At 40.0% G+C, this 25,210-nt stretch overlaps 1 protein-coding gene across 19 annotated transcripts in view; it reads right to left on the reverse strand.

Moving 5' to 3' along the window:
• The window catches only part of SULF1 (sulfatase 1), a 186,332-nt gene that overhangs the window by 28,002 nt on the left and 133,120 nt on the right, over nt 1-25,210 (reverse strand). For all 19 annotated transcript variants that reach the window (XM_085537328.1, XM_085537331.1, XM_085537337.1 and 16 more), the window contains 7 exons: nt 20,527-20,678; nt 18,329-18,498; nt 7,068-7,218; nt 5,563-5,738; nt 4,255-4,383; nt 3,939-3,995; nt 2,851-2,980 (listed from right to left, as the gene is read on the reverse strand). In XM_085537328.1, the coding sequence (XP_085393454.1) occupies nt 2,851-2,980; nt 3,939-3,995; nt 4,255-4,383; nt 5,563-5,738; nt 7,068-7,218; nt 18,329-18,498; nt 20,527-20,678 (965 nt within the window). The remainder of the gene's footprint in view (nt 1-2,850; nt 2,981-3,938; nt 3,996-4,254; nt 4,384-5,562; nt 5,739-7,067; nt 7,219-18,328; nt 18,499-20,526; nt 20,679-25,210) is intronic.

Raw genomic sequence — 25,210 nt, forward strand, 5'->3', positions numbered from 1 at the left:
TCAACATTAGTATCCCTGCAGGAAGCCTTCAGAATGTTAGAAGGATATCAGACAACTCTGCTGTCTTTGCTTAAAAACATAATTCATATGCACTAAAGACTAGGTCTGAAAGTTTCTCTTATGAAGATCAGTTTGACCTTGTCTTTTGCTTAGCTGTAAGGGCTGACTGCTGGGGTCTCAGAAGTCAATGTACTTTCTTTATCTTGAAGTCCTGTAGGTGGGAAAGCTGGTATCAAACACCACTGCTCTTGCCAGCTCCTTCTCAGCTCAACACCTTTCCCTTCCTCTGCCTTTGGATCAGAGGTGAGTCCCCAGCACAGGACATAAAGCCAAGTCTGTCACTGGGGACTGTGATCTGGGCTAGGGGCAATGCTCCCCTCTGCTTCAGTTGTGATACCTGGTCAGGACACTTAACCTCATCTATTCACATGTGGAAAAGTTATTACAAACCTGGATTTTGGCATAAGAGGTAGTAAATATAAGAAATAATTGCAAAGAAAATATTTTAGTATTTGAAAACTAAACATTTTAGCGTCTAACAGTCTAAATGACTCCATTGATCTACTTTGGTTTTTATAAAAAATATTCAGTTTTTCAGATTTAATCTCTGTTTACAATGGCAGTGTTTGAACCCCTGAAAACTTTGCCCTTGGGCGAGATTGTGCTATTGTGCATACTCCTTTAAAAGCGACTGAGTTTAAGGAACATGTGTGAGGTGGGAACTGTGGCAGAGGAATGGACCATGGATGTGCCAGCCAAAACATATCCCCATCCAATCTGGGATTAACAGAGATTTACCGTAACACTACGCTCTAATGAGTGACAAGAGCGTGGTGAGGAAGGAGCACGTCTGTAAGTGCACAAGCTCTCCAGAGTGCCTTTGGGTTTCTTTTACAGGGCTATACCTGCCCTGGGTGAAGCTCCGTGGGTGGCTGCAGATGCAAGCACAGCACAGTATGGCTTTATACTCCCTTGAAAACAGCAGGTCGGTATTTCGGTGCCAGGCCTACAGCTGTCTGAAATGGCCTGAGAAAACATCTGAGGGAAAAGCGTGAGTGCCTCCCTGAGAGAGACCGCCTTGCAATCCTCAGGAGAGGTGTGCAGGAATGGGGACAGGAGGGGAACGGGGGAGGATGTGGGGTGTGATGGTGCCCACCAGACCCTGCCTGCGCTAGTCAGAGGTGGAGTCAGTGGGAAGGCAGCCCATCTAGTTCTTCCCCAGAAAATCCAGCTTCATACTCTGCTATGGATACAGTATTAATTGAGAGTCAGCTGAACAGAATTTGGGATGTGACTCACTTTTTCTTAATTTCATAGAACTATTTAGGTTGGAAAAGACCCTTAAGCAGATCATGACCATACACATAGCACCACCAATTCCACCACTAAAACATGTCTCTGAGCACCATGTCTACACATTCAGGCTGGAAATTAGGAAAAATTTCTTTTCAGAAAGAATGCTGAAGCATTGGAACAGGCTGCCCAGGGAAGTGGTGAAGTCCTTGGAGTTGTTCAAGAAATACAGGCATGTCACACTGAGGGCCATGGGCTAGTGGGCATAGTGGTGATGGGCTGAAAGTTGGACTAGATGATCTTAGCAGTCTTTTCCAACCTTACTGATGCTGTGATCTCTTAAATACCACCAGGGTTGGGGACTCCATCATTTCCCTGGGAAGCTTGTCTCAATCCTTGTTCCAAGCGTTTCGTCATTCTTTCTATGAAGAAATTCTTCCTTATTATCCAGTCTAAGCGTCCCCAGGTGCAACCTGAAGCCATTTCCCATCAATTATCACCTGAGAAAAAACACTGACTCCCACCCTGCTACAGTCTCCTTTCAGGTAGCTGCAGAGAGCAATAATGTCTCCCCATCAGCATCTTCTGAATTAAACAACCTCAGTTACTTCTGCTGCTCCTCATATTTCTTGTTTTCTAGTCCCTTCATCAGCTTGTTGCTCTTCTGTGAACATGTTCCAGCAACTTAACATCTTGAAGTGAGGGGCCCAAAACTGAACAAAGTACTCAAGGTGTAGCCTCACTGGAGCCAAGTACAGGGGCACAACCACTTTCCTACTTCTTCTGGCCACAGTCTCTGACACAAGCCAGGATGTCATTGGATTTCTTGGCCACCTGGGCACACTGCTGGCTCACATTCAGATGGCTGTCAACTAACACACACAGGTTATTTTCTGCTGGGCAGCTTTCCAGACATTCTTCTCCAATCCTATATCATTGCATTAGGTTGTTATGATTCAAGTGCAAGACCAGGCATTTAGCCTTGTTGAATGTCATACAACGGTCATACAACTGGACTCAGCCCATAGATCCAACCTATCCAGATCCCTCTGTAGGGCGTTTCTATTCTTATACAGATCAGCACTCCTTCCCAACTTGTGTCATCTGCAAACTCACTGAGTCCCCTCAGAAAGATTGTTGACAAAAATATTAAATAAAACCTACTTCAAACAAAAAATATTCCCTCTCTGTCCCATTTAGTTCACTTCCCATATAAGCAATACAGAGCTGCTGGTACTGGTGTCCTACTTAAGGAAGCAACAACATTGTTTATTTTGTAAGTAGACATTTATATCTGTGTATCAGCTTCAAGCATCATGCTGAAAATATTAAGACTAGAGGAAGAAAAAGTAACATTTGAGTATGGATATCACCATCTGATTCTTTACAGTAATCTTAAATAGTAAATATTTCTAAGGAAGGGGGCCCTTCCCCTAAAGGATTTTAGATAAATAATAAAGCATGATGATTGCTATGGATCCAAAAGACATATTCCTGAATTTGTTTTGATATGTATCTCCCTGTGGCATACAGAGAACTGCAATTGCTGTGGCTTACCTGTCCTGGTTGTTCACAGGCTGTCTGGTATCTCGCTTGTTGGCATAATTCTTTTACCCTCTCATACTTTGGCAGTTGATTAGATTGCTGAGTGTTTTTGTTAGCTTCCTCTTTTTTGCGCAGAAATTTGCTTTAAAAAAAAAAATAAAAAAAAATAGAATATTTAGTATATATTCTTCCAAACTCTGGAGATGATGAATTTAACTGGAAAAACAAAGCTAATTGAACACTAAATGTCTTCAAAGGAGGAAAATCCCCACATTTCTGCTAGTGACATTTAATGACAAAAAATTAATGTAGTGAAAAAAAGGCTCATGTGGACGTTACCTGAAGAGAAATAAGGGCTGATGAAATATGCTTAACCGATAAAGTTCAGCATCATTCACATGTAAATGGTCTTTCACAAAATACAATACTGTGAAACAGTATTTTGAAAAGCCCCACCGAACAGACTACAGGGCTTCCACACTCATTCAGCACAGTGTATCTCATACATACTGTTCTGTAGTACTCACACAAGAATTTCATAATCTGCAGAACCATAAAATACCAGAAGGAAATTGCTGAGACTTTTTTACATAGAGAAAGCTTTCACAACAGGAATTGTCAAGGTGAGAGAGTAAAGAGGTATTAGAGAAAAGAGTAATTATACTCATAAATCTCATTTACACATAAGTCTTTTCTTAGATAGAACACAACCAAAGAATGCTTCTAATCTGTGGTGGAAAATAAAAAATCAGTTGATAAGAGGATATTGCACAGCTGGATATGAAACAGAATTGGAAAGAAATGAGTCAGATGATGACATAAGTGGTCACAAGTACAATGTTTGAGAAGGAGGAGGTATAGGCTAGGAGAGTTGCCAGAAAAACATGCTTTCAAACTTCTTAGGGGGCAGGGACCTCACAGCACAGCAGTATGCACAGCCAGAGGTAGGAAATGAAGAAACAAGTCAGGTCTGTAAGTTTGCTTGCAAAATTTACAACTTCTCTGACCATAAAGGGAAAGAAGAGATGGCAAAAAAGGAAAACAAATGAGTGTTCCCACCAGGCAGGCTCTCCCAAAACTCTCAAACCCCTAATAATTACCCTCTTTCCACCAGGAATGTGTCACGCCAGATTTTGGTCTTCTTGTTTGTTCGAAACCTGAAAGCAAAATAACAATACTTACTGCTGACACCTATGTACAGCACTGCTAGTGTTAACCATTTATTTTTTAAAGCACACCTCACCTCTTTGCTTATGTATACATGCAGTTTTACTATCTAAGAGAATCTTCAAATAAGAAAGACGTTGTTGCAAGCCTGACACAGCTTATTTTCATTGAATCTATTTCTCCACTCAATTATTGATTACTTAGGTGTTTTCTCCTCAACTGGCAAAAAAACTCAAGCCTGATACTCACCTATTTCCTGGTCTCTCCAAGTCTAGAAGCTTTAGGACAGATTTGCCATCCATATCTGGAGGTGTGTCAAGTCCTGCAATATCCAGAATTGTTGGTGCAAGATCAATATTCAGAACTATCTGAGGCACTCTGTGAATCAAGAGAAAAGGTCGTAGTTGTCATATGTTCAATATGCAAGTCTTCACATTTTCTCAGAATTAGAAAGGTAATTAATGTTTATCAGGGCTTTGAAGATGTAAAGCTCTACACAAGAGCTATGTTTAGAAACCTCTCTTTGAAGGCTACAGCTGTGAGAGTAAGAGGTCAATACTGCAGAATATAATTACAAAGAAAATGCTAAGCACAATAAAAGGAAGAGGGGCAACTGTTATTTGATACTTATCTGCTCGACAAGGAGGGTACACAGTGTGCCAGCTATTCTACTGCAGAAGGTGAACAGTAAAGATAAGCTTCTACTTTTCAAAGGCAAACCCCAAACTGTGTAGAATATGCTCCACTAGGAGAGACTGAAGGAACTAGGGTTGTTTAGTCTGGGGAGAAGGAGGCTGAGGGGAATCCTTATTGCTCTCTTCCAATATCTGAAAGATGACTGCAGTGAGAGTGGGGTTGGTCTCTTCTCACTGGTGACAGGTGACAGGACAAAGAGAAATGGCCTCAAGTTGTGCCAGGGGAGGTTTAGGATGGATATCAGGAAAAACTTATTTACTGAAAGGGTAGTTAAACACTGGAATAGGTTGAGTCACCATCCCAGGGTGACTCAGGGACATGATTTAGTGGAGGGTTTTTATTTAGGGCAGTATGGTTAGGTCATGGTTGGACTTGATGAACTTTAAGGTCTTTTCCAACCTGAGTGATTCTATGATTCTATGAATATTTATGGTAATCTTCAGGGCAAACCCTACCTTCTTTATAGTAGGGGTGATGGAGCACAGGAAGAGGTTGCCCAGAGAGAGATTGTGGAGTCTCCTTGTATGGAGATCTTCAAGACCCATCTGAATGCTCACCTGTGAGACCTATTGTAGGGTACCTGCTTTGGCAGGGGGATTGGACTCAATGATCTCTTGAGGTCCCTTCCCCTGTGGTCTTGTGAAATCTAGCCTTATAGCAGTATAGGTTATACAGTTTTCTCTTCTACATTATAACTTATTAACAATATGCAAAGTGAAAGACATTTCTCTTTTTATGAGTCATTGTTCTGCAGTCATAGGGCATCTATTATGAAATGAAGCTAGACAGAGTGATAATTACAAGTACTTAGAAAAAAATTATATTAGGTAACAGCTGTACTAAAGACATAAGACAACGTACACAGATCCTGGCTCTACACTTGGACCACGAATAAAGAAAGGAACTCGAATATCAAAGTCATATGGCATTGACTTCCCCTTGACCAGTCCAAACTGCCCAATATGGTAACCATGGTCAGCTGTGTAAATAATGTAGGTATTCTCCAGCTCTCCCATTTCTGCAAGCATTTGGTATAACTGAAATAGAGTACAGGGAAAACATAAAATTAAACATGGTAAAATGTGATTTCTGCACAATTATGTAAAACAATTATTTTACTATTTTAGAATCAAAGAATTAAGCACGGCATCAATGAAATTACTGAAACTGACATTTTGGGGATGGGCATTTTTACATCTTGTCTCTACTGTGATGATAAAATCATCCACCTTAGAAGTTCAACTTTATATTTCACAGAGGGGAGTTTGCTCTGAGGAAAGAGAGGAAACCCAGACAGTTGTAATACCAAAATATGGTACTATTAGTGTGTCCAAAGTGAATGTATACTGGGACACAGCTTGGGAAAAAAGCTCTGCTACAGCTTTAGGGTAAATGTTATTCAGATTTGATTTACTGTGTTAGTCTACAGCTTTCCCATTCCTTACAGTTGTGGGCTTGGGAAAAGGCTGTAAATTTTTATTAAAGTTTAAAGAAGTCTCTCTAGGGAAAGAACTTTGGTCATGGTGATTGAATTTTGAACAAAAAGTCATGCAGACTACGCCGTTCATGTATCATATTACCTATAATTAGCAGTACACTGCATTGCGTAACTTCAGCAAACATGAGCAGACTGACACCTGAGTTGCTGTGATTTGCCAATTCCCAAATTTCAGAGGAAGGACTAACTGTGAAGGGAGTGTATGAAATGAAGTTATCATGTGCTAACCTGCATCTATCCATGACACAGGTGATGGATCTCTTGTTAACACCAGTCTTTATATTAGGCCCACTGATTTTTACATTATAAAAAAAATAAAAATTAAAAATCACCAGCCTACTCACTCATCAATTAAAAGATGCAAGGAAGGAGTTTGGCACTACACTGAGGAGAATATAACTAAAATTAATTTGGTTTGGGGATATGTTGAGTAATTCTTTGCATCCCAGGGACTCTCCCCTGGCTGTGAATGGTGGAGGTAAGGAAAGAATTTACTTAATTTTGTTAGAGATTAATAAGAATGAGTAAGCAGGGCCTAAGAAGAAAGCTTGAGAGGAACTTCTTTTTACAGGGCATGTCATGTAGTGATAGGTATAATTGTTTTAAATTGAAAGAGAGTAGATTTAGATTAGATAGAAATTCTTCACTATGAAGGTAGTGAGGGAATGGGACAGGTTGCCCAGGGAAGTTATGGATGCTCATCCCTACAAGAGTTCAAGGCCAGGTTGGTTGGGGCTTTGGGCAGTATGGTTTAGTAGATGGTCCTCCAGCTCATGGCAGGGGTGTTGAAGCTAGATGGTCTTTAGGTTCTTTCTAACCCAAGCCGTTCTATGATTTTGAAGTATTCACAGCAGTTTCTTGAACTCACTCTTTCCATAGAGTCATCAACTGACATCAGGGTCTGAAGTCTCTTGCGTTGCAAGACGTTTGTAAACTCCATGTGGATAGGCAGCATGGGCCCCGTGTACTGCATGATCCAGTGCTTATCCATGTTTGGTGCATAGTTATAGCTGGGGGTGCTGGGAGAAAGAGAAAGGAACTGAGCACTTATGCAGTATCATAAGCATCAGAGGAAAGTAGGAACTTGTCTAATACAGGAACAGTCAACAAATGGTTAAATCATGTATTATCTGTGGTAGCTAGTATTCCTTATGGAAAATGTCAAACATCACTTCAGTGGCTTCCAATGTTTTACTTGTCTTTCCAGATTTTTTTTTTTCTTTCTTTTTTTTTTTTTTTTTTTTTTTTCCAGGATCTAAAAATGCTAGCAGATCCATGTTATTATCTGGGATACAGAAAGACATGTTTGTCAAAAGAATCTGTAATCTTTAAAAATACTCATCTAAATGATGCAGCCCATGAAGATGAGCACAAAAATGAAGAAAGTCAGAGATCCAGTGTGATGGCTTCTGCTTCACATGAACGTAAACTGCCTTGATGCTTTCAGTTGGAAATATATCTTCATATAAATTAAAAGAAACTCACAAGAAATATAGTTTCCTGTGAGATGAAAAATTTCAGTAGCAAGTGCTAAGATAAGAACAGCAAAACCAGTGTTATCAGTTTTTAAGATACTGTGAAACCATTTATTTTTTCACCTCCCATCACAATAGGCATATACAGGCATGGAAAGGACCCTGAGCATAACCTCACAGAACTGGCTGCTTATGCACAAGGTCAGGTCTAACATGAGGCAGAGCTGCAGCTGGCCATCATGACTCCAGATGACTCCAGATCCACGTTCAGCCTTCATCTCTCACCCTTGGTTCACACCTGAGATACATCTCAGCAATGCCCCTTGATATGGCAGGTATGCAAATTCCAACCACACCAAAATGATGTACAAAACAGAGTGCATTGCCAGAATAACATCAACTAGCAAGACCAAACCAATACTGCTGCCAGTACTAATACCGAGGAGGAATATGCCACAGAGTTTTATTCAATCAAATAATACTGCTTTAAAAGTTTGCACCAACACTAAAGGGAAGGTCTAAGAGGAGTGTTCTAAACACAAACCTGTGAATTGTTAAAAAAGAGCTAATTAGAGTGAAGAGCATCTTCCTATAAATATCGCCTCTGAAGAAAAGGTACAGCAAAAAGCATGTGAAAAGAACTGCAATGCAGATGTGGAAGGTACAAAAACTTTCCATCAATCCTCTTTTCATATTTAGCATAAAAGACAACTAAAAGGTGATCAGAAACTAAACAGAGGCTATGTCCTGTAATTTTTTTACCTATGTATGACTATTTTTCTTTTCTTCTCTCCCACTTGCAGAATTTAGGCTTTGCTTTTTTTGATGAAGTATCTCAGTTTTCTAATAATACACTGCAGTATGTGATGCATATATTATAGCATTACCTCTGCAAAATAAATGTAAATTGCAAATGAAAAAAATGCTGTTGTATTATTAGCTTAAATTGATTCCGATGGTTCTATTTCATTTTATAGGAGAAATGCTGTTAATAAGTATCATAGTCTCATAGTATCATAGTCTCATGCGGGTTGGAAGGGACCTTAGAGATCATCGAGTCCAACCCCCCGGGATTCGAGCCTCCTGTGTAGCAGAGCGGCACTTCTACCACTTGCGCCACAGGGGGGATTTGAACCAAGGGCCTCCGGTGTTGCAACGCGGCATTCCTACCACTTGTGCCATTAATATATATATATATATAAAACAATATATATATATATAAATATATAAAAACAATATATATATATATATATATAAATTTAAAAAGAGAGAGCAATAAAGCCATAGATCTAGGTAGTTGGACACGAATGGTTTAGTGCACATGGTAGTAATGGGTTGACAGTTGGGCTTGATCTTAGAGGTCTTTTCCAACCTTAATGATTCTATGAATCCATGATCTGTTTTTGCTATAGTATATATAACATACAACCAGGTATTCTAATCCTAAAAATTGACTGAATGGACAGCATAATGCACTGATAATCAAGTACAGTAAGAAATGGACTCCATGCTTTAAATGGAGACCACTTTGAGAATTTAGGTAGCATCTGAATAGTAAGTATGTCTCTAGCACAACCAGCTGATTTTGACTGACCTACTTAGCCACCAGAATCAAGTGAAATGAGGTTTAGACTGGACATAAGAAGGAACTTTTTCTCTCAGAGGGTAGTCAGGCACTGGAATAGCCTGCCCAGGGAGGTGGTGGAGTCGCCATCCCTGGTAGTGTTCAAGAAGTGTCTGGATAGGGAGCCAGGAGATATGGTTTAGGGGTTTTTGGTAGGTAAAGGGAGGACGGTTGGACGAGATGATCTTATAGGTCCTTTCCAACCTTGTGATTCTATGATTCTATGAAAATAGGAATGAGGCAATAGTATCATAGGATTTGTAAAAACTTCTTTGAGATTAAGAAGTATGAAGAGGTTAGCTCCCTACTGAACAAACACAGATGTAAACTGGAATTCCTTTTCTGATGGAAATTCTTATAATTCAAGGTTGAAAGTCAGAATCTTGGCATTTCTCACAGAAATCTCATTTTTAAAATGAATGTTTATTTGACTGCAAAATTAATGAGCATGAACCCAAGAGTGCAGCCCTCTAGGTTGTCAGCTAGCCCCTAACAGTAGCAGAGGGAGACTTAAACCTTGAAGAAACAAGTCTTAGGAGCTCTGGTCACCTATCAGGTATTAGGTAAGGATACAGAAGACAGAAAGTAAGAGTGCTTCCAGTGCAGTTTCCTCTGTTTCTTTGGAAATTTGTCAAATGAGATATTTTCCCATTAAAGTGCTCAGTCCTGATTAATCAGCGTTTTCCAGCAAAATTAGGCTTTTTAATTTTTTTTTTTTTATAATTTATTTATTTATTTCTCTCTTTTTTCCTCAGCAGACTCCTTTCCTGAGTGCTCCTGCTGAGGAGGGATGAGGTGCCTGTGAGCTGCGCTCAGCCTGCTGCTGTGCCAGGAAGGAGAGCCAGCTGCTGAAGCAGGCTCAGGTCTCATGTTCCCAGCCCACTGTCAGAAGCCTCCTCCACTTAATGGATAGTCTATAAAAGCAGCACTCAGGGGTTTAGCAGGGCAGTTAAAACCTTTCACAGACACTTTCCAAATGCATTCTGAATTTTCTGGGTGAGAAATGCAGTAGGCAGAAAGCGAATATAATTTTCCTCCCAAACAATTCTTGCAACGGGGCCTTCTGCAGATTATTTAATGATGGGAACCAATGGGGAAAGGTGAGATGGAGGTCCTAAATGGAGTGGAAAGAGTAATAGGGAAAATGTAGAAAGGAACCCAGAAGCCCCCTAACCAGTCTGTGTTCCTTACACATCCTTGGGTTTTGTACCATACAGAAGTGCATCTGAAAAGCACTGCTTGACAGGTGTCAGATCTGACATCACCCTCTGATTTGTCTACCTTTCTTTCTCTCTTTCTTTTTTCTTTTTATTTCCTAAAACAAACAGAGGTGAATTCTGGGTAGAACACTGCTTGTTTCTGAGCACCTTTCCAAACAAGACAGACCTCTTTTGTGTCAGTGATAACTGTTTATCATAACATTTTTTTCCTGAAGCAGTTTGTGCTATCAGCTAAAAGTTCGGCTCTTAGAAGCCTTTGAAAGTGATCATGGGAAAGTCTGTTACTGTTTCTGCTCTTCCATTTTTGGGAAAGGCTTTGCTCTGTACTGATAAGTACTGCTGTAAAGTAGCACATACAGCTACATTTATTTGACTCTCCGGTACTGGGAATATCAGGTTGAAAGCATCTGCCATGTCTTCTACTGCCTTTTGTTGGTCATGGAGGCTATCTTATCTCGAGCCCATTTGTTGATCCATGACCAGAAGACTGTGCTAGGCACCTTCATTACTTTCAGCTTCTCCATGGCCTCCAAGTCTGTAAAGGAGCTGCCTGTCAGTTTTTGGTGCCACACTGCTTTAGCGCAGTGTCTGATTTCAAGGTCACTATTGCCAGTAGATCAGGAAATAGAAAAGCACTTCTTTAACTTTTGAGTGTGTGCCCAAGAAATGAGTGAGAGTTCAATTTACATGTAACAAAAAAATATAACATGAAGTGTACCCCTTCATGTAGATCAGTTCAAAATGACCTACAACATACTACATGAATATTAAGTCCAGAAAAAAGGTAAAGATTGAAAAAGCTGATTGTTGAATTAAAAAGGTACAGTATTTGCCCCCCACATGGGCTATAGTAGCCAGAGCTAATCTAGACAGCTAGCTCACTTACTACACAGACACTTTTTGGTTCTGTATTACAGATCTGTTCTGGCAGTGGAAGATGTCAGATTCATAAAATGCCAAACTTAAACTGCTAATTTAACCAACAAAAAAATCCCCAAACCTTAACAGAAACAAATATTGAAACCAGTCAGGTCCTTTCTCTTAAGGACTTTCTCAGAATGAGAAAAACAATTCACCCTGAGACCTCGTGATCATTTACTTATGTGAATAAATTAACAGAGAAATCATCATACATGTGCAAAAAAGCAAAACTGTAAACTAGTATCAGCCTTCTCTAACATTAGATTACCATCTCCTCAGAAAAGGGATGAATTCTGTCACATGAGTTCTGTAAGCACTTCATATATCCGCATCAATGTATATTGCTTTACTAACACTACATCATGTTAATTGCATTCAGTCTCTATATCTACTATCTGTTAGACAGTGGTAGGATGCAAAGGGTGATAACAATGTGTTCTGCAGGTGATGGATGGAGTGAATATTTATAAGCACTAGTGTACTTCTTCATTTGAAGAAATCTATGAAATCTACCATAAGTTTATCTATAAACATCAGTTCTAGTAGATATCTGAAGTTACGTTGAGAGAAAAATAATTGTGTTGACATTCAGCTTTGTGGCCTGAATCTCAGAAGCCTAAATAACGTTCAGTTTCATGAACAATCAGGATTTCCTTTCACACCTCTTAATTACTCTTAGTGACAACCCACTTACTGTACTTGTATATTTAAATTTGAAGTTCAAAGTAGAAGTGTCTTAGTCATTTCAAGGGTACCTCAATAACTTTAGGTTACTCAAGAAACAAAATAGTGGTTGCTTTCACATGAGGACATACTAAAACGGGGTCCTAGCACAGCAAATCATTCAGAAATGAATCACACTAACATCTGCTAGTAAAAGAATGGCCTTTTGTGTGATTTTCAACAAAACAAGTGCAAAAAAGGTCTTCTGAAAATTAGTAGCACAAAAAAGCTATTTTACATATTTGAGAAGAATGGAAGATTCAGCTGGGCTAATGCTGTTTATGCAGTTGTGGAGTCTGTGTGGAAAAGAAACACAGTTCAGTACAACACGTTCAAGGACCTCCAAGAATTGAGTGCAACTACAAATTAAGACTTTTTTTTCCTTAAAAGTTACATCCATCCATCCATTTCTATTACAGGTGGGTTATTATGGGAAGAAGCAGACATATCTGGAAATATTTGTTCAATTGAACATACTAAAAATCTCTGTTTGCCTCTATTTACAACCTCCTAATTCCCTCTTGTTTTTATTCAACAAAAGCAAAACACGTCCACAAAACTACTACCTAAAAATACTGCTTGTGAATACTTCCACAGAGTTCTCAGGGGTCTGTATCCTGAAAGTGCCTGGCTAATTTTTTGTTTGGATTGGGAACCCTCCAGTTAGAGAAAATAACAGCGTACTTATATGCCTCGGGACCATTTTCATTTAATAAAAATAAAAGTAAACACAATTTTAAAATAATACCTACAGTAAAACTGATTGTAAAAAATAAGTAGCTTCTGTACAAAATTAGCACCTATATTACTCTTTAAAATGTAACTTACAAACACTGAATTAACAGTCGTGCTCCTTCAGAAAAAAACAGTAAGTAATCAAAGGAAGCAAATGTGTTATTTGCAGTGAATGCAGACCTCCTGAAGAAGCCTAAACCTGAAGAACAGGTTTAGACATATTGTTCTTGGAAATCAGGAAGTCTAGGTTCTGTCAAAGTTAGTCCACAAACTACGAACCACAGCACGGTTGATATTAATATGGAGTTGAATTTCCCCACTCAGAGTGCATTTTAAAAGGGGAATCTTTTAAAACTAAGTATGTTTCTGTATCTGGGGATGTGAGTTGAGAAAGTTTCACTCCTAAAGTGTAACATGCTGCTGTATTTCAGAATAAAGTAGAAAAAAATGTTACTCATTACACATAACACCTTTTTATTTTAGGAAGCATCACTTAGAGCTACTGTTAATTGTGTATCTAGAATCTTCCTGCATCTCTAAATCACGGTGTTTCTTCTGATAGGAAAAGGGGGAATGGTTTTAAACTAAGACAGGGGAAGTTTAGTTTGGATATTAGGAGGAAGTTTTTCACACAGAGGGTGGTGATGCACTGGAACAGGTTGCCCAAGGAGACTGTGGATGCCCCATCCCAGGAGGCATTCAAGGCCAGACTGGATGTGGCTCTGGGCAGCCTGGTCTGGTGGTTGGAGACCCTGCACATTAGGGGGGTTGAAACTAGGTGATCATCTTGGTCCTTTTCAACCCAAGTCATTCTATGATTCTATGATGCTAGTCATGTTTAAAGTCACAGTGATGTTTGAGGTAATTCTTGTCTCTTATCTCTAAGTCAGCAGTCCAGGCAGGCTTAAGGCTATCACTGACAATAGGCATTAACACATCAAGATTTATTACTGCTGCAAATGTATGAGCCCACTCTGGTTGGTGTCCATATCACAAGAAAAAAAGTCATAGCTGAGTTTGAGACTCAGCCCTGGCAGCAAGAGGGCATCCTGAATCTGTGGCCATTTGATACTCCAAATTCACAATTAAGATTGTTTTGGGGATCAGGAAGTTCAACAGTGTTGCTGTTTATGCTTCACTGCTGCAAATGAACTGCTATGACCAGGCCTGTGTGTTCAACACCTTTCGTACTACATATATTCAAACAATGAAAGCTTTTCCACTTGGCTTTTCTCACATCGTCTTGGGAAGCCTTCTAGTCTTATCTCAGCATTTCTAGCTGCTTTTTCTAAGATCTTCTGCCTGCCAATAGGATTAATTCCAGGTAGTCATAAAATCTGCTTGTCAGTCCCCCTGCCAGCCTGCAAGCAGTGCTTCAGATTTCCATTTTTTACATTCTTCAGTAAATCTGCCACCTGCAGACTTTTGCTTCTAATGTTTGTTTACTTCACAGCTTATAAATAGCTTAGGTTGGATTCACAGTTCCCCTAAGACTGATTCACCCTGGAAGGTAAAGGGAAGTTAAAGTGCCAGAGGCCCTGAGCATAACAGAGAATTCAGGCTTTCATTAGAGCATCCTTTGAGCCAGTCTTCCTGCTTCATTGTGTGATGGAACAAGACTGCCCTGTAATAGCAGCCAGGGACACCTGGAGAGCCATCTCCTGTGTCATAGCGTCACATCTAACAACAGTATTTCCAAGGTCTAGCAACCTCACTACACAACAGATGATGTTCATTACCACAGAAAAAATCTATACACTGCTTTCATCTCACACACCCTCTCCAGTAGCAGTTATTGCCACCTAAATCATTTCTGTGCATAGTTAATGTGTTAGTATGGTTTGTTTTCAGAAAATGTACTCATTATGGTAGACACTAGCCAGCTGCCAAACTTTTGGAAACATTTCTGTCAGGAATAGGAATGTTCTAATGTGAGGACATTTGGGATGTCTGGAATGAGAAGAGATGCTTAAAAGCAATAGAGAGTTCCTGTTGCTTCTAGTACAATAAAGTTTATGTTTCATCTTAAAGTAGAGATAATGAAAATTAACAGGGATCATTTAAAATTAATGTTCAAACAGTGCACAAATCATTACTTTTTTTGTCCTTGTAAGACTTTGTATACCACTCCAGTGAGCAGCTTATACTGAGGAGATATATGGTAATGATGGTATGTAAGTCTTCTTTTCCTTTTGGATTTTTCTTTTTTTGTTTGTTTGTTTTTTCATAACTCTTATTTTTGTTCATGGCATTATTCTCTGTTGCATGTATTTGATTTTCTTCTCTGAGTGCTGTTAGTGGGCAAAAGAGATCAACAGATGCCAGCATTAAGGGCAGAACTCTCCCTGAACTGGAATATTTCCTTTCATAGCCACTCCTCTCTGCATATGTGCAAATGGAAAACATTTTCTAACCAAACTTTCTTCTGTTGTTTGTTTGGTTTGGTTTTAATTTATAAAGGCAATAGTTCAATTAAATGATAGGTACTTCACGAGCAAAGAAATGTCAAATAATATAAGGGCCTGCTTCAGTTACTCTTCTTTTAAGAAAAACTTCCTCTCACATGTGGTTGTCAGGCTATCTTAATTCTTGGTTTGTAGGTATAACCTTCCATCTCAGTTTGTAAAGCCAGCAAGCAGCTTTTGACCTGGCTTCCCTTCTTTGTTGGAGGTAGGCGTTACAGTAACATGATATAGCAACTACATTTTTAAAAACAAAATCCAAGGTCAGATGGCTGTCACCCAAGGTCAGAAAAAAAAAAAAAAGAAAGCAGATGCCAATGGTACTTGACCACCAAGGAAGAAAACGTAAGGGTTAAACGTTCAAATTACACAAACCTTGGCAGGAAGGATTTTATTGTTCTCCTGTTGTTTTCACAGGGAGCGCTGAGTACGTCTGTGTGAACTTCTTGTATCTTTTAGTGAAAGCATATTGCTAATGTTTTTGGCAGAAAAATCAATTATTTGGTAGCTTCAGCCACACAAATTGGCCTTTTATCTTTGAGTTGTCTCATCTTTTGGGTTGCAGAGTCTAACACGGGCCGCCGGTCAGTGTGCTAAGAAATAAAAAACAACCCAGCAAATCTCTCTTGAGGCTGCTAGAAAAGAAATTCTTTGCAAGAAGGCTGCTGAGAAACCAGCAGCAGAAGAAGATAACAAGAAGCACAGCTGATTCTCATATTTTGGGCTGTTTCACAAATAGCCCAGCAGAACAACATATCTAGCCTCCAGGAGTCCATGCAAATAAAAAGCAATTTACACAGGTACTCAGATGAAACTAAGTCTGAGAAAACATAGCTAGCACCTTCACTTAATCTTTTGAGGTGATGTGTGACTTATAATAAAGTGGAGAGGTTGCTAAACTTTTGGAGACTGGCAGCAGAAGCTATAAAAAAGCAGGCTGAAAACACCGAGCAACAGAAAGTTCCAAGAGCATGATAAACTGATGCAAGTTTATACAAGCACTCTTTTATCAGAAGACAGCTACCACAGAGTCTAAAATGAGCTGCATGACCTCAGGAGAGGTAGGGTGAGATACAATGACGTGCTTTTCTTCCAGCCCCAGTCCCCACTGCTAAGTGGAAACAGTTTGAATCCAACTCTTCTTTATGATGGATTGTCTCACAGCAAAGAGGATGGCTTGCCTGAGGGCAGGCAATCTGTGCCATGAAATGGCCAACAATCTGTTGAACAGAACAAGAACAAATAGATTATAACCCACTTGCTATGAAAAGAGATGACTGAAAGAAGACATGGGAGGGCTCTTTTAAATCTGAGGTAGTGAATATTCATTATGCCTCATAGGATGTAGGGAATAAGCAAGTGGCATAAGCAAGCCCCAGGTTTGAAAGAGCTGAAAAGGCACTGCTTTGTCCCTGCAGCATGGGGTGACACTGCGGAACTGGCCACCACATGATGGTGGAGCTGCTACCACAGATCAAAGAGAGATCAGACTGATGCAAAGAGGATGGGAAGCGGTGATCTGGCTGCTTCACCTCACTGATGGTTTTCAGAAGCTGCAAAAATAGGAAGAATCTTGTTTTTCTTTTTTTTACCTAGGCATTCTCTGCTGCCTACAGCTGGAGCACTTAATTCAAGATATTGAGAAAGATCTTTCATATAATGCAATATGACAGTTTTCAAGTTTTTAAGTCCTATTTTATCTTCAGAACATAACAGAGTGATAGTAATTCTATGTGTTGATTACTAAAGAACCAGTTCCCTTCTCATGCAAACATTTACATACTAAAGTATCAGTCTAATCACTTTTATACACAGGTATGAATTACCCTGAATACTGAAGTTACTCCAAAACGATACTGGCTGGCTTGCGCTACTTGCAGAATCTAGTCTTGGGAATGTGGTAATACTGAGAATATAGGATCAGGGAAGTAGAACTAAAAAAGGTCAGGGAAAGTGGCATCTCTAAACAGCAGCAGACAGTAAGAGGTCAAAAAATCCCCCAAACAAATACTTAACCATGTGCCACAAACAGCAAACGTCATTTTGGTCTCAACATTGACCAGTTTATGAATGCAGCTTATGCAGTAAATACTACTGCAGTTTTAAACCGGCTAATGTAACAACAAATAACATCCCTGCATGTGAGCCGCTTCAGTATCCAAAATGCAATATATAAACCATGGGGCTTTGCCACCATGAGATGAAGCTGATTCTTCCTCATTTTCAGAGGCTAAATCAATGCATGGTCTGGCTAAAATATTTATTTTCTTTGGTTTCTGTGTTGAAAAAGCACAAAGACTTTGTTTAATCATTAATAGGAAGAGAAGTCCACATGCTCAAAGTAGACAGAAAAGCTTCTCCAACATCTCACTGTGAGAAAAAGGACCCAGAATATTGAAGGTATAAAGCAAGAGACAGCTTTTTACCTGGAGTTGACCTTAGTTCTGGAAACAAAGCAAAGAGGGCTTTTTACTATTATTATTATAGTATAATCACCAGGGAAGATTAAACATGTTATTTAAAAATCCAGTCTGATAGGCTGTTTTGGGAACCTGCCAGTAGCTAGTCTATAAACAAATCTGGCGCACTTGAAAACTACAAAAGCATGTTTTTACTCTCAGTGCATTCAGTAAGTTCGAGCCCAGGAAGCTCATATCTTAGAGGAATGCTAAGGAAGTAATATCTTTCCAACAGATCCTGACCTGCGTCTACATATTTTCAGGGTATTGTAAGAAGCTGCCCTTACAAAGCCAAATACTGACCTTTTAATCTCTCACAACTTCCCAGGAGGAAAAGAGCTTCTCTCTGTTTTAACAATGGTCAGAGCTGTCAGTCTCCTCCCCAGAAGGCACAGGCATGGCAAAAGCAGCAAGCAAACATCTGTTGCTTACTGCAGGTTTGCTATACTTTCATTTTCTGCTCATGCAATGTCTCCAAACACAGGCAAGCAGCCTGTGACTGTCACTTACATATGCTGTGAAGCGTTGGGGTAGAGCTCTGAGAACTGTGGGGCCGAATCCTCAGGGCCATGAGGCGCAGCATGGCTGATGACCATCATTATGGGCCTATGTGGGTATATCCTCTTGGACATTCTGAAGTAATTAATGCTCTCATTAGTGATTAGGTCTGTGAAGTAGTCCTGTAACACATGATTAATATAAAGGAAAAGTTACAAAGTGAATGATTAATTAGATCACATACTGTCATATTATTATGCTACTTTCAGGTCCTCATTAAAGGGCAGATCAGGAGGTAAAAACATCCCACAAAAGAGATGTGTGACTCTAAGAGCATAAGGGAGACTGAGCAGTAATTGCTTTCTTAAGGAGGTAATACCACACAAAATGAGACTGTATTTTGCCAATCAGATGCAACAGAATGCATTCAATGCAACAGTAATATATATAATTGTAATATAATGCTGTGCAACCTTTAAAATGACAGACTATACAGGCAAAGGAATGTTTCTTGACTTTCATAGATAGAAGACTTCCATTAAGTAGTATCTCCCAACTGCAAGAAATCATTCCCTTTTCATCGGTTTTCTACTTATATCCAAATTTCTCGCATGCTCCTTGTTCAGGGTACATTTTTGTGTATGTACAGTCCGGGACAAGCTACAGTAAGCAACATATTAGAAAAACCTTTATCAGAGAAAATGGAAACGCAAACACAGGGAGTAGTCAAATTCCTGCAGGCTCTGTTCTTTTAATTATCTAACTTTAAGCAGTGCAGCTGCTGAGATAAAGGTTGTGACTCGCTAATAAACTGGCTTAACCCACAGCCAAGGTGGCAAATGGAAGCATACGAGGGGAAGGGAGGAAATGGAAGTAAGAAAAAAAGATGAAAACTTAAATTAAACCACCTGCCACCTTGGAGCATTCACTGTTGGCCTGGAGGTCTAGTGTGAGCTTCATTGAGAAAGTGCTGAGACAATGTTTGTAATTTCAAGCACTTCCAGGCATGACTAATCATATGTTGTGGATTCAAGGCCTCAAACAGCTGCAAAAGCAGAGCCCGAGGGACAAGGTCTGTGTCGCATGTTGGTGTTCAGACAAGGCAGCCAGCTGTGACCTCCCTGCTCGCCTGCTCCCTGCCCCCTGCTCCTCTCCTGGGGCATGCTTGGAGCAAAGGCGCTGGCCCTGGCTGTTACTGTCCCTGCAAGGGCATGGAAGTGGCAGCCAGCGACCCTTTGGTTTGCAAAATGGGTAATGATAGCAGGGCACCAGGGTTCTGATAATTTTGGGTTTTGTGGCCTGCTCGAATGAAATGTCTGTATGACTTCTCTCCCAAAGCATCCTCTCCCCTCCTATTTCCCTGTTTATTCAAGCAACATACTCAGGGTGTGTAAGGAATGCCTAACTAACCAATACTTTTTTTTCCTTTCTTTTTTTTCTTCTTTTAACTCTATATAAATATGTAATCAGTATCATGTAATTTCTACGGGTGGGGAAATCAGAAACAGACATCGCAAGCTTCCAATAAAATCTCATTACATGGGTCAGAAACCACAGCTGCAACATCTGTATCATCTTCCGTGAGCCTACAGTCTGAGGAAATTCCAGATTGCTTTCTGCAGGCTGGAAAGTCTGCGCCCCATGCTCCTCAGCCTTTTTGAGATGCTTCATGGCAACAGACAGGTCACCTTGGCATACTTTCCAAACTTTGTCAAGAGCACAAACAAGCTCCAAAGTTTTCCAATGGCTGTGCTATCACACTTATCTATTCTCCTAGTCATATCCGGAGTCAGACAGCACAGACATACAACATATTTTTTTTTACACATGGGAAACAGCATTAACTATGGTTTATGTTGTGGGCAATAACTGACAATGCACAGCTAACTTTTAAGTTGAGTAGTGCAAAACACTCAGCTATCTTCAAAAAAGTACTTTCTTTACTATTTGCTTCTATGAGAGAATCAGTGGTTTCTTAGCAGAGAGAGAGGGAGGGAGGAGTCAACTGCATTGAAAAGCCCTGGGAAATTTTCTTCCGTCCTGTAGTTAAAATCCTCACACAGAAGTTGATAGAAATGCCCCAGAGAGAAAAATGACATCTCAATTTCTTGGTTGTAGATGATTAATTAATTAATTAACCGGTTAATTAATTACCTGAAAGTGATTTTTATAGGGATTAATGATGTGACATTTATAGGTCTGGAAAATACCTTTGCATAATCAAATCCATGCTTCTCTTTGTTACCATTGCGAGAAATGGTGTAATTATAGAAGCGAGAGTTCTTCACTAATCCAACCCACTCTCTCCACCCAGGAGGGATGTAGCTGCCATTGTATTCATTGAGGTATTTCCCAAAAAAAGCTGTGAAAGTAAAAAGAAATAAAGAACACACACAAACACATGAGGCTTTGCAATCCAAGTCTTTTAGTCAGAAACATGCATGAATGAAGACAAAATGTGTTAGAATGAGTCTGAGTCACTCCATCAAAAAAAAAAAAATGTTGTTTTCCAATCTAAGAGGGCTCTGAAATGACAATAAATTATGTCCAAAATTTTTACAGTTCTACCATTTATCTGCCACTCTTGGAATCTAGGACTGATGTGAGTTTTTTTTTTTTCTTTTTAGAATTATATGGGTTCCACTTGAAAATGGAATAAAAATTCAATCCCCACAGGAAACATCTGAGAAACACATCTTCTGGTTTTAAGCAAATCCTGTGATGTTTTAACTTTTGAAAGTCTGGGTTTGGCAACCTGGCTGCATGTTCTGGTTTGATGGAAGCTCTGGGAAGTCTGGATCTCCATCCTGCTGGGCTCTGCCTGGGTAGAGCAAGAGGGAATCCCTGCCCTGCTTTGCTGCCAAAACTTCTCTAAGGCAGAAATAACAGGCAGCATCTTGGAGAAATCAGCTGCCTCTACTGGGTCTGCAAAACTTAGGTATATTTCCATTAGGTAAAGGTGACAAAGCACAACCCTCTCAGATCAAAGCTTTCAGAAACTGTCATCACACCCAGCAAGTGCTCCTGTGAACTCTTCCTGAATGAAGTAAAAAGAAAAACTGTTTTCACAATGCAGTAAACTTCCAACTATTGCTTACGCTAAAGATACACAGGCACCAAGAACTGGCTAACTGGCCTTGGAAGCATGGATTGACCCTGGGACCCTGGCAAAAGGAGTTCTATTGCTGCTTTTTAGTTGCGTATGTACTGTCCTTGCCCAAGATAAATAAGTTAGTTTGGAAGGTTCTGCTCTGTTTTACTTCTGCGTGTGCACTGCAGAGACAAATCATCTGAATGTACCTGCAAATTTGTTTATGGGGACTTTGTTGGCTCCATTTCAGCCACAGCAATGCTGGACACAGTGGGGTGTCTGACTAACCTCTCTGCACGGAACTTTAATTTTCTTAAGCTGTCCAAGCCCTTGGAAGGTCTTACCTGAAGAGGAATGAATGATGGAAACCAATCACTTTGCAGGGACAGATCTATGTGTCAGACACCCATCCCAGTGCAGACCTGGCCATCCCAGCCTGCCTGGCCCTGCTGCCAGGCTGCCCACAGACAGCTCCTGCCCAGCGTCACTTCCTTGGCTGGGATCCGAGACACACGTCAGACACCCTTACATGTTTCCTACTTAGGAAATGAAGTCACTTTGGAAAACCTCGTGTTCAACCTAGACACATTCAATCTAACCAAGAAAAGCACATTTGTGGAAGGGCTTCAGTAATTCAGATCTGATTGATGTGGGCATGGTGAACTCCTTCCTGGGAAAACTGGTGGAAAAATGAAAATATTCATAATTAAAAGTTTCTTGAGGCAACATAACTGTGGGGCAATTGAATCTCTTAACTGCCAAATGTCACTAACCAGAGGTTATAGTCATATATAATGTTTCTTTCCTATACTACGTGGAATGCGACAGATAAACAAGTTCCACAGATACTAGCCCAGTCTTTCAGTTCATCCTCCCACAGCCTGTAAGAAAGCAGCCTAGCCTCTATTCTTTTTTCCTCTGGGGCCAACCAGAAGTCAAGAAGCTTGAGGTGAAGAGGGTAACTGTGGGGAGGGAATATGTGCCCGGTCCATTGCCTCCCGGAACGGAAACCATTCCTTTCCTTTAAGGCAGCCAAACTGTGTCAAACTCTTTGGGAGTTGAATGTTCAGGGAATGTGTAAGGGTAAAGGCTGAAATACTGTGGGAAAAGAAGCCACAGAAAGAGTAGAAGGGTAAGAGAAGTTAAAGACAGACAACAGTAAAGAGAAGAAGAATACAGTGAGAATACTGAGGCAAACAAAATCAAGGACAGTCTAGGATTCAGGGGAGATTTCAGCCCAATCCTCCTGAATGCCATTCCAGATCCACCATATCCATGATTGTGAAGAAGCTCCATGTGCTGCATCCACCTGTAAAGATCTCTGCTAACACACCTCCCACAAAGATTAGAGCCTCTCAAGCTATAAAATGGAAGCTGTGTCAATTTATCACGTAGAATGGTTTGATAGCCCCACCTATAACTAACACTGACTAATACTGAGACCTGAACACTGTTATTTACAGGTTTGCCAAACTTCAGTCGTTCATGATGATAGTTTCCGTGCTATCTGAGTCAGGCTGAATTTTGCTACATGGAACATTTTAGCCAAACAGTTCAGCAATTTCCAAGAAAAAGGCTAGAGAAAGATAAATGAGTTTGCCCATTTAAAACTCTTTGGCAAGCATTTTTTCTGAGAAGCTCTAGTGTCTCTAGGTTTTGAGGTAGCGCCTTTGTAAATAGCAGAGGTGGCTACAAACATATGTCCCAAAATGGCCAGGCTCTAAAAAAGCTGTCGGACACAGACATAATCAAGAAAGACATACACATTCTCAGTTTAATGTCACCATGTGTTGTCCTTTTATGGATTTGAGAAAGTCCTCAGAGTTTGAATTTTGACCCTAAAACAAGTAACAGTCAGCTTCTTTCTTTCCTGCTCTCTTTTGATATTCAGGCATTACTTGAGAGAAAGCCACCAGCATAAACATGCGGAGATGAAAAGTCCCAGAGCATAGGGATGGGAAATGATAAATTGAATTTAGAAAGGGAAGGGAGGCTTGGAGCTGCTAGGGGGCAATTCATTCTGGAATTTCCTTACTTTAGATTACTTAATTTTGAAACTTTAACAGTGTTTTGTTAGCTCCCTCTTGGCCTCCTGAACCCCATATTTTCAGCATGTTATGAGACTTCAGATTGACAGACTGAACCATTCACCTCTGCGTTGGCAATGATTTAGCATTTAATCATAAAAAATAATCTGAGAAATGTCAAGTTTTAAGCATATCCTTGAGTGACAATTTGCAGAAATAGATGTTTTGCTCTGCTGTGGAATAAAGCATTTCCCATGTCAAACACATAGTAAAGCCCTGAATACTTGTAGAAGCAGCAGAAGCTGTGATAATGGATCACATTTGCCAAATTGCTTTAACCAAGGGAGGTCTGCTGGTCAAAAGCTCAGGAGGATATGAGTAATTACACGTATGATGGGAAAAGCCAGGTTTTTACTAAAACACAAGAATTCAGTTATTTCACCGTGGGGTTTTCTAAGTACCACTGAGAACTGGATAGGGCAAGTGAGTCAGAGCTGGAGCTCAGTGCCAGTGGTTAGCACTTGGGTCTTCACACTCTGAATGAAGACAAGTGCCTGAGTAAAAGGGAACACACAGTAGCATCCATTAGGCCAAACAGTAATCAGCAAGTAATCACTACAGGTGTCCTACAGGTTTTTTTTTTGTTTTGTTAGCCAGAGGATTGTAAGCAATTAAATGTGTCATGAGACTGCTCAGGAGATGACACTGTGATAAGTAAATGCTCTTTCTGGATCCTCACATGCTTGGTTTATAAAGTCAATCCACAACCTTAACTAAGCTGTAGCCAGGCACTTGCTGAACTGCTGAAGTCTGAGTACAGACTGCAAATATTCTGCTTTAGAATTCACTTGTTCTCAGCAGTTCTAGAGTTTAGGAAACCATTCTTGTTTCCAATTAATAAAACAGAGATTATGACTCAATAGGTAAAAGCCTCATTAAAAAGCAACGCTATTTCCAGGGACATCTTTTCATTATTGTGTGTAATGGCCCCCACAGGGATAACAGGAAAGATAAATGCCAATTTTTGCATTTTAATAAGACTGATTTTGTCTGTATTCTGGCAGTTTTGCTAACTGTTCCCAGGACACATTGTTATTTTTTAATCACATGTAAAGTAACTTTGTATATCAAAATAATTGCATTCTGTGTGAGCATGTTCAATTAAGTTTATGCAAATGACACATGGCATGGGGAACAGTTGTACAGGCATCTATATGTCTCAGGAGTGGCTGCAGAATATATATGTCTGGTTGCTAATTTGAATAGATTCCTTAATACAGTTTTTTGTTTTCCCTTTAGTAATTAGCTAATGAGTCCTGAACTGGACTGAGATCATCAGGGGGTTGCAATTGGCAACAAGAATTTGACCCAGGGGATCCCTAGAGTTTGAAGCCAGGATTTTTACAGCTTAATGTGATGCAAATTCTTACAATTCCCAGCAGTTAATTTCCCAGCACTTAATACAAGCATTTATGACTAATGTTTACAGCATTACACAACCGAAGTAGGCCCCTATCTCCTGTCAGTATTAGTGAATTAGCATACAGGTGAACCGAGCTGTGACTACAGGAGGCACATCTCTGCACTTCCACGGATCAAAGGACATATATTGTGCTCTTACACCCTTGTTATTTGTTTAAATTTATGGGAATGTTTCTGATTTAAAACAAAACCAAGTCTTTAGAAAGGCTTGTAAGGTTTAGTCACCATGACCCAGACATGAGCTTCAAGCAGACAGCTCACTTCCTTTAACAAAGTCAGGAAACCATTTACAAG

The sequence above is a fragment of the Coturnix japonica genome, chromosome 2 (genome assembly GCF_054131305.1).
Source record: "Coturnix japonica strain WE chromosome 2, WE-NBRP24, whole genome shotgun sequence".
NCBI classification, from domain to species: Eukaryota; Metazoa; Chordata; class Aves; order Galliformes; family Phasianidae; genus Coturnix; species Coturnix japonica.